At 39.0% G+C, this 13,593-nt stretch overlaps 1 protein-coding gene across 2 annotated transcripts in view; it reads left to right on the top strand.

The window, feature by feature from the left end:
* PIGX (phosphatidylinositol glycan anchor biosynthesis class X) overlaps positions 1 to 13,593 on the top strand; it is a 15,234-nt gene extending 1,641 nt beyond the window's left edge. For both annotated transcript variants that reach the window (XM_073360383.1, XM_073360384.1), the window contains exons 2-7: positions 631 to 733; positions 2,171 to 2,234; positions 2,770 to 2,911; positions 4,205 to 4,418; positions 5,813 to 5,913; positions 12,090 to 13,593. In XM_073360383.1, the coding sequence (XP_073216484.1) occupies positions 631 to 733; positions 2,171 to 2,234; positions 2,770 to 2,911; positions 4,205 to 4,418; positions 5,813 to 5,913; positions 12,090 to 12,248 (783 nt within the window). In that variant the 3' untranslated portion in view covers positions 12,249 to 13,593. The remainder of the gene's footprint in view (positions 1 to 630; positions 734 to 2,170; positions 2,235 to 2,769; positions 2,912 to 4,204; positions 4,419 to 5,812; positions 5,914 to 12,089) is intronic.

Here is a 13,593-nt window from a genome sequence, read left to right as displayed (position 1 = left end):
ATTTTAATCAAATCAACTAGTCCGGGTGAGCTGTGTTAAGAGCACACACTTTTTGTGTGTGTGGTGTACACATGTTTTCTGTCTCTACTATTATCCATGTGTCATAGCTCGTGTATCAGTGAACTTGACAGTGACACAGCTACACTGCAGCTGGAAGGGGTAATTCCCAGGTTGGGTAGACGCACATGTGCTAGTTCTGGTTGAGCTAGTACACTAGAAATAGTAGTATGCATAGTGTAATGGGTGACGGGTTTGGCTAGCCACGCGAGTACAGTCCGAAATGCTAAAAACATACTTTAGATGGGTAGCCTGACCCACCACTATGGCCACATTGCTATTTTTAGAGTAGCAATCAGAGCTAGCAGGCATATGTCTACCAGAGCCCCAAATCCCTGCCAGCAGCAGTGTAGATATGCCCAGACACAAGTCTTGATGCTAACACAGATACCAAGACATTGATTCAAGCCCACATGGACAGATAAGGACAAGGATGCTGATAGGCTTTGTGACATGGGAAGTGTCATTGGTGTGCATAATTACTATGATACACAGAGTTTCTGAAGGTCTGATTTGAATTGAAAAACTGTTGATGAAATATCCCATGTTCATAGGAACTGTGATTTTTTGCAGTTGCATTTGGAAATGCAGTGGCAGTGGATGGAGAAAGTGTTTCTTTGGAAAAGTATTCTCACCTTTAGAGTATCCTTGCTTGTTTGCACAGCAGAAAATTTGTGTAAGTTAAACAAATTAAAATATTTAAGCTTTCACTGAGCAAGCTGCCAAATAAACTTTCTAAGCAACTGATAATTGAAACTGTTAAGAGATAATTTGTGAATTCCTCGCATACTATGAAATGAGAAGGGATGTGAAGTAAGAAGTGTGGGAGAGGTTATTAAACTTTCCATTGTAGAATATCCATAAATCCTGAGATTAGTTTCAAATAATACTGTGCTAATCAAACATTTTATTTCAGGGAAGAATGAACGCATGTGGGACCAAAATAATTGTTGGTGTAAGCAGGTGCAATTTCATTATAGTTATTGGAGTTACTCTTTCTTATATTAGCAGTGAATTGGATCTATAGTTTGATAAACAATGCAGAAATACAGAGATGCTTGTGGTTTTACTACGTAATCATAGAATGCTGTTTATGTATTGGGCAGTATTGAAAGAAAAGGTAAAATATTTAAGATTATAGCTTTTGAAGGTATCACCTATGATAGGAGAAGACACAAAACAAACCCACTGTATTTGCAGTTTTTTTTATTTTACATTGGAATAAAGCCTTCAAAATGTTAAATCATCTGAAATAGAAGCAATAATTTTCAGTTTTGTAAATATTCATTTTTTTTCTGATGTTCTGAACATTTCCCACCCTTCTCACTGAAAAGTTTTGTAGGTTTTATTAAACAACATCAGTTATAATAAATTTTTGTTAAGAATGTTTGAAATGTTAGTATAACCAAAAGCAATGTGTGGTTCCTATGCATGGTTCCTTGAATCTTTTTCTACGCTCGCTACTGCAAATGATTACAGAAATCAAAAGACAAGAGTAAGTCAATTGAACTTTTCTGAGATCAAGAAAAGTTATATTATCTTGTGCAGCGAGCAAATGTATTTTGCTTAGTTAAAAACTGACTCAGTGTGGGACTAGGTATCAAATGTCATTAGATTATTAGAATTAACTAGATTTATGTACACAGAAGTATTGTAATTGGTCAAGTGTTTTTGTCATTTTTGATTGCTTACAGCGTATTCAGCTGTCCTTGCCACAACTGCTTAGTCTAGGCAGGAAACATCTGAAGGCCCTTGGTGGTGACATTAAGTAACACAATCTGTGTTTAGTTAGGACCCAGTCCTGCAAACACTTATAGACACGCTTAACTTTAAGCACATATTTGTTTGTAGGTCTGGGTTTTACGTCTGAGAGCAGGAGAGCCAAAGAGAATGGCAGGGTTCTGGCTGTGTCCAGTGACTTAAAATCCCCTTTATACTGACCGCAAACTGAGGCCTGTCTCATCTTTACCATCACTGATTCTACAGTCGCTTCTTCCAGACAGGTAGTAAATTCAGAATTTGCTGTAGCTAGTTAAAGTAGCTCATCATTGTTAGTCCTAACAATGAGGCAATACTATAAACACTGTAAAAGTTTATTTTGTGGTGTTTTCAGCTGCACAGGCCACTTGTCCTGATATCACCGTGACTCAACAGCTTCTGAAAGAGGGATTTCATAGGTGAGTTGATGACAGCCATGTACTTGAGCAATGCATCAGTTGCTAGTTACTCAGGGCCCCTGTTCTGCAAACATGCATGTACTTAACTGTATGCATGTGAGTAGCTCATTGAACTAATGCATAATTGAACAAATGCACTGCACTGTATTCAGTGGGATTACTTATGAGTAAGGGTAAGCATATATGTAGGTGTTGGCAGGATCAGTGCTTAAATATTTAGTGGCCACCTATTAGTTATATCACGGCAAGGACATGAAGCCAACACGAAAATGTATTTCTGAGTATTTTCATTAATACTGGTGCATGAATGGGGAATTAACAAAAAAGAGAGATGTTGGTTTTCACAGATATGGAAATACAATAAAATATTGTTTCCTAAAAGGAAAAGGTCAGATTCTAGATAGATAAATGTTGTTTTCTATATTCTCAGAGCATCCTACAAATAGCAGAGAGCCACATCTAATATTTGAGATGATGAGTTTAAATTTTTGTGCAGTTATTTGAAATTTATGCTAACATTTTTTTTTTTTTTAAGAGACCTGCTAACAAAGGTAGAACTTGGTGCAGGGGATGAAGCCATAGGAAGCTGCACTGTGGCAATTAAAGAACACCTACCAACAGGACTTTATGTGGATCCCTATGAGTTAGCATCATTGCAACAGCACAACCTAACAGAGGTACGATGTCCAAGTGGTCATGTTGAATTGTTTGGAAGTGGTTCAAACAATAAAAAACATATCATGATTTGAATATTTGTGAGTAAATATCCAGTGTCTATAATTTGAAACTCCTTTAGCATGAAGATGAACTTTCATCAGCCATTCCGATTTGACCCTTCCCTCTTATGTCAGAGCTTTCTACTATGTAGGGGCACAGTCATGGATGGAAACTAGAATGAAGGGAAAACAGCTTGCATTAGATTGAAGTAACTGTCCAGGAGTTGTTAGGGAAGATGATCCTGAGGCTCTGAGGAACTCCCCCAGAAGATGTGGTTATAGTGCAGTTGGAAGACATGTAGGGTACTTCTATAGGATTCTCTTATTAGTTATATAGGTAGTGTGTTTTTCAGAATATTGGGTGTGAATATATTGGCTCTCATGAGCAATATAGACTTGTACAGAGTGCAGGGGAGGATGGTGGTATTACGGTTTATGGTGACACCAGTGACCTGGGGAACTGTAGGAAAGAGGCCCTGGAAGCTAAATTTATCCTTATAGTTTAGAAAAAGTTTATGGGACTCTACTAAAGCATTTCTTCAAAATGCTCCAGGTTCTTCACACAAGGCCTACTGAGAAACAAGAAGTATCAGGAAATGCATGCAAAGTAGTTGTAGGAGCACTTTGGGATGCTTGGGAATGAAAATCACTTTCTGAGGAAGGATGGCATTGTGTTTAAGGTGCTATACTGAGACTTGGGAGACTTTGTTCAGGTTCCTGACTCTGCCACAAACAGTCTGTGTGATCTCAGACAAGTTCCTTAATCTATGTGCCTCAGTTCTTCCTCTGTAAAGTGGAGATGATGATCTCTTTATTCCATCCTTTGTCTATCTTGTCTATTTAGGTTGTAAGACCTGTCTCTTACTATGTGTAGATATGGTGCTGAACACAATGGGACCCCAAACTCCATTGGAATTTTTAGGCAGTACTGTAATACAGATTTAAAATATTGGCCCAAGTGTAGTCCTCAGGTAACTACCGTAACGTCACTGAAGTTAGCAGCATAACTGTGATGGGCGCTATATGAATAGGACAGACACAGAATGAACATGGCTCATTTTATTTTAGTCATCCTGAGGAAAAAGATCTCTAGTCTGGGAATTAAATTGTTGTCTCCCTCATGACATTGTAGTAGGGTACCTTGACAGGTTGACTGTTTTAGTCATTTTAATCCTGTATTCCCTATATAACAATATCAGTGTGTTTTTCATGACATTCATTCTTCTGTATTGACTGTGTCTGTGTTTTCCACAGGCTCTGATGTTTCCAGATACTGTTGATGTGGAATCTCCTGAGTACTTAGCCACAGACCTTGCCATTGTTGTTTACATGAAATCTGACCCTCAGTGTGCTCGGTGTTTTAAAGCCATGTTGCCTGTGCACTGCCGGTATCACCGGCCAACAGAGGATGATGGGGAAGCACTTTCTCTTCTGAAGAGTCCAGAAATATTGATTCATTGCCATAAAAGTGAGAAATACACATAACTCCTACTTTGTTGTATGAAATAGGGAGGGATTAGAGAAATAATTATTACCATACAGAGTGTGAAATCCAGACTTTGGGGAAAATCACTGGTGGAGAGAGGTATGTGGATAGTCATTTAAAAACTGGGAAAATAGTGACTGCAAATGAAGGGCAAATTATTTTTTTACATCTATTTGGATCAATGCTACTTTATCCTGACAAAGGGCTAATTTAGTTGTTAATAAACTTCTTGGAAATCCCAGTTATACCCATTTTATCCTCTAAAATAACCCCCCCCTCCCCCAACCCCAGGGGAAGGAGGATTGTATCCCCTAATATGGGTCTTTAAGATGGGAGTGTTGACAGTTGGCCTGCTCCTTAGAATCCCTGTAGAATCTGGACTGATGAAGGTTTGTATGGCCCACCTGTTTCCACAGCATTCTACCTTGCAATTGATGCAGTTCATGGCTTAGCCTATACAAAGGAAAGCTGAACTGTATCAATCAAAAGTATTCCGGTGCTTTCCAGCCCTCACAGTGTTCAAGTAGGAAAATCTTTGTAGGGACTCTTGACTTTCTGACAGATGGAATGATAGGGGCCTGCGACTATTTAAAAAAAAAATCCAATATCTCATAATAATCATTTAAAATCTTATAAACAATCAAGTCCCCACTCCTACTACAAATGTGTTTCTTTTCAAGAGACAGACTCTCCCTAGCTCACCGCCAAACCAGATATGTGAATACGTTTCTCACCTTTATGTCTTTACTCAGGCATTATTTGATGGATTATTTTCACTCTTACATCTTTGGGACTGTAGGGGGGTTCTATATACTTTGATGATGGGATCTCAAGACTCTTTGCCTTCCCTTGTCTCCCTGCCACCTATAGTAAACTTTAATGGTAGGGATCCACATTTCCTAGTAATAGACTAAATTTAAAAAATAGCATTGCAGAGATACAACAGGAGTCCATAAAGAGAAATGTTAAAATAGGTTATTATGGGGTATGGTGGAGGCAGGAACCATAGCAGCAGGGCTGGAAATTGGAGACAGCTCGTAGACCAATGGTGAAATCCTGGTGCCATTTGAATCGTATTTCATCCCCATTTGTTATTCAGTGGGGCTAGGATTTCACCACTGGTGTAGACTTTCTTATATATCCAAAAATTTGTTGAGTTTAAGGATTTATGAAAGGAACTGACGGCACTAGTTTGAATCTGCAGGTTTCCCAGCGAAGTTCTGCCAGTGTTGATGTTCTTTCGCCCCTTAGCTTTTAGTGAGTAGAGACTGCTAAACTGCATGACAGACAGATATCCCCTTTGAAATGATTTTGCATTCCATATATTGCTTCATCCTGGTCTGATTCTTGGTGTAACATACTTCTGCTTTTCCTAGGTTTCCCATCAGTTGAATGTTGGAAGTATTCTGAAGTGGAAGCTCCATGTTCAGTGAGAAACCGGCATATCTGTCATTGGAACAATGTGAAGTACAAACCTGTAAGTTCCTACTTCAGACCAGAAGGGGCCTCCTAGATCATTTAATCTAGTCGCTTGCTATTGCAGACAGCCCTGTCATATAATCCCATTCATAAACTTGTAAGAACATAGGAACAGCCATACTGGGTTAGACCAATGGTCCAACTAGTCCAGTATCCTGCCTTCTGACAGTGGCCCATGCCAAGTGTCCCAGAGGCAATGAACAGAACAGGTAATCATCGAGTGATTCATCCCCTGTCGCCCATGCCCAGCTTCTGGCAAACAGAGGCTAGGGACACCATCCCTGCCCATCCTGGCTAATAGCTATTTATGAACCTATCCTCCATGAATTTATTTAGTTCTTGAATCCTGTTATAGTCTTGGCCTTCACAACATCCTCTGGCAAGGATTTCCACAGATTGACTCTGCATTGTGTGAAGAAATACTTCTTTTTGTTTGTTTTAAACCTGTTGCCTATTAATTTCATTGGGTGCATCCTAGTTCTTGTGTTATGAGGAGTAAATAACACTTCCTTATTTACTTTCTCCACACCAGTCATGATTTTATAGACCCTATCATATCACCCCTTAGCCATCTCTTTTCCAAGCTGAAAAGTCCCAGTCTTATTAATCTCTCCTCATATGGAAGCTGTTCCATACCCCTAATCATATTTATTGCCCTTTTCTGAACCTTTTCCGATATACCTTTTTTGAGATGAGGTGACCATATCTGCACGCAGTATTCAAGATGTGACATATCATGGATCTGTATAGAGGCAATATGACACTTTCTGTCCTCCTATATATTTCCCTCCCAATGATTCCCAACATTCTGCTAGCTTCCTTGACTGCCCTTGCACATTGAGTGGATGTTTTCAGAGAACTATCCACAAGGACTCCAAGATCTCTTTCTTGAGTGTTAACAGTTAATTTAGACCCCATCATTTTATATGTATAGTTTGGATCATGCTTTCCAATGTGTATTACTCTGCATTTATCAACATTGAATTTCATCTGCCACCTTGCCGTCCAGTCACTCAGTTCTATGAGATCCCTCTGCAGCTCTTGAGTAGTTTTGCATCATCTGCAAAATTTGCCACCGCACTTTTTACCACTTTTTCTAGATCATTTATGGTCCCAGTACAGACCCTGGGGGACACCACTATTTACTTCCCTCCATTCTGAAAACTGACCATTTATTCCTACCCTTTGTTTCCTATCTTTTAACTAGTTACCAATACATGAGAGGACCTTCCTTCCCATCCCTTGATAGCCCACCTTGCCCAAGAGCCTTTGGTGAGGGACCTTGTCAAAGGCTTTCTGAAAATCTAAATACACTATATCCACTGGATCCCCCTTGTCCACATGCTTGCCGACCCCCTCAAAGAATTTTAGTAGATTGGTGTGGCATGATTTCCCTTTACAAAAACCATGTTGACTCTTCCCCAACAAATTATGATCATCCATTGTGTCTGACAAATCTGTTCTTTACTATAGTTTCAACCAGTTTGCCCGGTATTGAAGTCAGGCTTACTGGTCTGTAATTGCTGAGATCACCTCTGGAGCCCTTTTTAAAAATAGGCGTCACATTACCTATCCTCCAGTCATTTGGTACAGAAGCTGATTTAAATGATAGGTTACAAACCACAGTTAATAGTTCTGCAATTTCACATTTGAGTTCCTTCAGAACTCTTGGATGAATACCATCCGGTCCTGAGGACTTATTACTGTTTAATTTATCAGTTTGTTCCAAAACCTCCTCTAATGTTACCTCAATCTGGGACAGTTCTTCAGATTTGTCACCTAAAAAGAATGGCTCAGGTTTGGAAATCTCCCTCACATCATCAGCCGTGAAGACCAATGCAAAGATTTCATTTAGTTTCTCCGCAATAGCCTTATTGTCCTTGAGCTCTCCATTAGCATCTCTATCGTCCAGTGGCCCCACTGGTGGTTTTGCAGGCTTCCTGCTTCTGATGTACTTTAAAAAAAAATTTGCTTTTACTTTCTGAGTCTTTGGCTAGCTGTCCTTCAGATTCTTTTTTGGCCTTCCTAATTATATTTTTTGGCCTTCCTAATTATATTTTTCCTAATTTTATATTTGCCAGAGTTTATGCTCCTTTTTTTTTCCTCACTAGAATTTAACTTCCGCTTTTTAAAGGATGCCTTTTTGCCTCTCTCTCCTTCTTTTACTTTGTGGTTTAGCCACGGTGGCACTTTTTTGATTCTCTATGTTTTTTTAATTTGGGGTATGCATTTAAGTTGAGCCTCTATTATGTTGTCAAGCTTCATTTTAAAACTAGGTAGGTTGTTTGCATCCACTACTCCTATTGGGAGGCTGTTCCAGAACCTCATGCCTCTGATGGTTAGAAACCTTCTAATTTCCAGCCTAAACTTGTTCCCATCCAGTTTGTCCCCATTTGTTCTTTTGCCAATGTTGTCCTTTTTCTTGAATAGCTTGTCTCCCTCTCTGGTGTTTACCCAACTCTTGTATTCATAGAGAGCAGTCATATTCCCTCTCAACCTTTGTTCTGCTAATCTAAACAAGCCAAGCTTTTTTAGTCTCCTCTTGTAAGATAGACTCTACATTCCCTAATCATTTCTGCATCTGTTTGAGTTTGAATCCATGTTTCTTGAAAATGGGTGACCAGAACAGTACACAGTATTCCCAGTGAGGTCTGACTAGTGCCTTGCACAATGGCATTAATACTTCCCAATGTCTACTTGAAATATCTTGCCTGATACATCCTAGGATTGCATTTGCCTTTTTTTAATGGCCACATTGCATTGGTGCTCATAGTCACCCTGCGATCAGCTTATGCACCTAGGTCTTTCTCCTCTTCTGTGTTTTCAACTGATGAGCCCCCAGCTTAAATGAGACATAGTTATTTGATTATTCTTTAATTTTATCTGCCCATAACTACTCCTAACAATGTCTAGCATATTTGGTGCTGGGGTCAGTGGGGAGTGGGAAAAATGGTGGAACTCTGTTATACCAATAAAATAAAAACCAGCAGGATCTTATTAAAGAGGAAAAGGCAAAATACCACATTTATTGTGAAAACAGAAAGAATCATAGTAAGAAGTTAGTTATAGCTATAACATTCCATTCAATCTCATATTTATTCACACATTCAATCATACAAACACACACACACACACAGGTTCTGCAAGGTTGTTATCATAGTTACCAGCCTTAGAGTTGCTCATGCCAAGCCACTGGCCAGGTGGCCTGGACATGAGGAGGGAGCAGGGCCTTGTCAGATGCTCATCTGATGCTCCTGGAAGTTGGTTTGCAGAATCAGACCCCAAAGTTCTCACTTTTTAGAGTCTATTTTTATAGGAATTTCTTCCTATGCCAGTCTATGGGAATTGCTTCATCATGCTGTTGCTGAATCAATCAGCCGATAGCACATTCCTGACGGCTCCGTGCTGCTAGATGTTATCTTGTTCTTTGGTTCTCCCATTCTTGAGGCTGTTGGGTGGATTCCAGTCTGCCCTCCGGTGGGGGGGGGGGTCCTCTGGTTATTTCCACTTGACGCCTTCTTCAGTCGGTGGACACTGGATTCTTAGGCTGGCACCTCCCTGATCATTCAGTTATTATCCACACCAAGCATCCATCCACATACATCCTCTATCTCTATTTTAATCACAATTGTTAATACAACAAAAGGGTGGGGAGTCTTTGGGTGTTGTTTCTGTTGTTACAGAGTATTGCTTTGAGTCTCTCTCTGTGTGAATTGCTTTGAGAACAGACTCTGTCTTAGAATGTACTAATGCAATTAGCAGCTTGCAAGTTTCACACATAGAGGGAGAGAAACAGTACCAAAAACCAAGAGACCTCTTAATTAGTAATACCCTGGAATTTAAACTGTGGGGAATCAAACTCATTTGTGATTTTAATACAGAACTTCTTTAATATGATCCAACAACTCAACTCATGCTCTACTTCCATTAAAGGATTTTTCTTGCATATCCCCTTACGAGAACTGACTGGTCTATAATTCCCTGGGTTGTCCTTATTCCCCTTTTTTATACACAGGTACTATATTTGTCCTTTTCCAGTTCTCTGGGATCTCTTCTGTGTTCCATGAGTTCTCAAAGATAATCGCTAATGGCTCAGAGATGTCTTCAGCCAGTTCCCTGAGTATTCTAGAATGTATTTCATCAGGCCCTGCTGACTTGAAGACATCTATATTGTTGATTTTTAATTTGTTGTTTTCCTATATGAGCCTCAGATCCTACCCCATTTGCACTGATGTTCATTATGTTCGTTGTCTAATAACTGCTAACTTTTTTTGATGAAAACTAAAACAAAAACGTCATTTGACACTTCTGCCATTGCTGCATTTTCTGTTATTGTCTTTCCCTCCTCATTGAGTAACGGGCTTACCTTGTCCTTGGTCTTTCTCTTGCTTCTAAAGTATTTGTAAAATGTTTTCTTGTTACCCTTTATGTCCGTAGCTAGTTTAATCTCATTTTGTGCCTTGACCTTTCTAATTTTGTTCCTAAATGTGTTGTTTTTTAATACTCATCCTTCATAATTTTACCTAGTTTCCACTTTTGCTCCCTCTGTACATTCTGTGCTGTCCGTTTCCTTGATGACTGTTGCTGTCTCTGGACCTTTCCCCCTCCTGTAGTGGTTTACCTGGAGCCCTGAGGTATAACTGATGTTATGCATTGGTCTTCATAACTAGGCTGGGCAGAATTCTATTTTTTTATATATATAATTTTGATGGATAATATAGATGTTTACTTTTAAACATTTTCTCAGTTTTTACCAATTTAAATTTTCACAGTTGTGGGAAATTGAGGGTCAGACAATAATTATTTAATTATAGGAGATGCTGAGATTCAAAAAGTTAAAGCTCTATAACCACTGAAATACAAATTGTCAACATCACATGTCAGAATATACAAAGTAAATATCCTTATTCTAATAAGTTCTCAAGCATCATTTTTCTTACTTTACTTCTCTGTAAATTTTTATTACCATTTATGGAAATATTTTTTCATCTGGTGTGAAATAGCCGCTTACTGACATTTAACAATAAAAATCTAATCCTTCCAAGCCTATGCATAAGGATTTTACTCCTAGTTTGAAGAACAAAAGGAGGAAGGTGAATGTGAATGTTCTTGGGTTTATACATTTTGTGTTGGATGATTATTTTTAGAGAAAAGTTTAAAGAACGATAAAGAGAAAGGCCTTTCATGCCAATCTGGATGCAAACCTATGGCTTATGTCTCTGATGAAGTTTTTTTTTTTTTAATTTCATTTACACTGGTTCTGGATTCAAGTCCTTGATACAGTCAGCACTTGATTTGAAACTCAACAGTGCTGCAGTAGTGCAGAGATTCTGAAATTAGAGTGACCTGGCACTGTAATTTGAGCAACTCTGCATCTCGGAAATCTTTGGAGGCCACAGAACATTAAAGGTGACCTGCAAAGGATTTAAAGAAGGTGGTGTTTGTGTCCTTTTTTGCTTCTTTATATATAAAGACGGCATGGAAGCTTTTGGTCAGTTTTTCTTTTGTTTTGTTCTTTAAAAAAGTCTTTTTGCTTTTTTCCACACGGAAATATCGGGAATATCGTGTCTGGTCACCTGCTTTTACTGGAGGACTTCTTGTTTACTGTTCTTGACAAAAATCTTCAGGACTTCATTAATAATAAGGAGCATAAAAGGATGCAAGCCCTTTTTTTGTCTTTGCAGGTCATAGTTACATGAGAGTTATTTATCCAGGTATTCATTCCATAAGCTTATTTCTCCAGTCCTATAGTGTGCGGGAGTTGCATAATGTCCCTAATGTCAAGGTTAATATAAGAGCAAAGCTGTAGAGAAAATAAATGAACAGTACAGTGCCTCTGGTACTGTGTACCAGATAAATGCCCCAGAAGTTCAAGAAGAAGCCAGTTCTCAAGATGGGCAGACAGACTAAATGGAAATGTCTCTCCCCCCCACCCCCTTTGACTTTTGAACTCCAATACTGTATGAAAGGATAAATCTTGTAAATGAATGGAGAGTGCCTGAGCAACTAGAGTGGTTAAATGATGTTGAAGGCTGTTTACTAACATTAAATAGACTGTGCTGTGAAGCTTGCTTAATTACCATATATAAACGAGAAACAAAAGCTATTGAAAATGGAATAATAGCTCAAGAATATGTTTTTACTCGGGTTTAACATCCAACTCTCTCTTCATAGGTAAATAAGGAAGTGATACTGCAGGTTCCAGTGGGACTCAAACAACACGGTGCCTTGGTATGTGCAGTGACTTTTCTTACCACCGTCCTGTGCTCCGGTCTGGTTCTTGCAGCTGTATACAAATATGGACACTTCTCCTTGGTGCACTGCTCAGAATGAAACTGAGAAAGACTTTATAGCTGGAGTCAGTACGAAACAATGATGAGTACCATGCATTAAATTTAACTGAATGCAAACCTAGTCTGTTCCATTTAGGGTTCCATAAATGGAATGCAGTTTATTATCTATAACCTGTATTATGGTAATGCCTAGAGGACCCATCTGAGATCATGACCCTCGTGTGCCAGGCACTGTACATACACCTAGTAAGAGACCATCCCTGCACTAAATAACTTGCATTCTATTTAGACAAAGCAGGCAAAGGATGGGAGGGAGAACAAAGACAGAGAGAGATGAGGTGACTTTCCCAAGGTTATGCACCAATTCATTGGCAGAGCTGGGAACAGAACTCAGGTCTCCTGTCTCCTAATCTAGTGTGCCCTACGTTCTGGACCACACTGCCTCTCGTTACGCATTCTTCTTCCAAGATTTTAAACAAACTGACTTGGTAGATTGATTATTATCAGATAAAGAAGTTCCCTGGTCGTTTGAATTTTAAACTGTTACATAATTAAGCTCTGTTGTATTTGAATTTGGTTTGTGAGGCTGTACATTTAACCTGGAACAGGAAAGGATTTCCAAGCATTGGAAAGACACAATGGTCCCTATTTTATTAACATTGACTTTCAGGAGGCAGCCAGATTTATATGATTTTAAAGAGGCCTTACAAATTTGGAAGAAACTTCCAGGTGTTTAATGAGTAAATCAGAAGCTGGACTAATAATTCTGATTTTTCAGAGGATAATAGAGCCTGTGAAATAATAGAGCCTCATCCAAATAGGAATTATTTTGAGAAAGTTCTGTGCATGTGTTATGCAGGAGGTCAGACTAGATGACCACAGAGGTCCCTTCTGGCCTTGGAATCTATGAATCTATGAAATGATGCTAAGCTGGAATTGAATACTTGGAAGACTGGAGGTAATCATCGGAGCTATTAAGAAATACAAGGAAACAAGGAGGAAATTGCTTCATTAATGGAAAAACTGAGCTGCCCCAAATATAACTTGTGTTTCTGTTGTCTGTCAGTAGGGGGCATTATGAGCTTTATGAACTCCTAAAGCAGATTTGTGCAGAAGACTGTTTTATTTCCCATATATCTAGAGGATATTAAATATAAGTGATTCTGTTTATGAAATTACAGATGCAATAAAAAGCAAAAGTCCTGTCTTTCAAATTCTATTCCTATACCCTTCTTACGTGGCCTATAGTTGCGCAGCCTAGTCCTTCCTCTGTCAGCAGAATTGGCCTTTCCTCTTCCTCCACAGTTACAGCTTCTGGAATTCCTGGGCATTGTTCATCTCCTTCTGAAACTCAATAAAGAGCTTGTCTTGTGACTTCTACCGCA

Source organism: Lepidochelys kempii, chromosome 9 (genome assembly GCF_965140265.1).
Source record: "Lepidochelys kempii isolate rLepKem1 chromosome 9, rLepKem1.hap2, whole genome shotgun sequence".
NCBI classification, from domain to species: domain Eukaryota; kingdom Metazoa; phylum Chordata; order Testudines; family Cheloniidae; genus Lepidochelys; species Lepidochelys kempii.
Note: the sequence above shows the minus strand (reverse complement) of the source record. Positions and strands in the feature narration are given on the sequence as shown.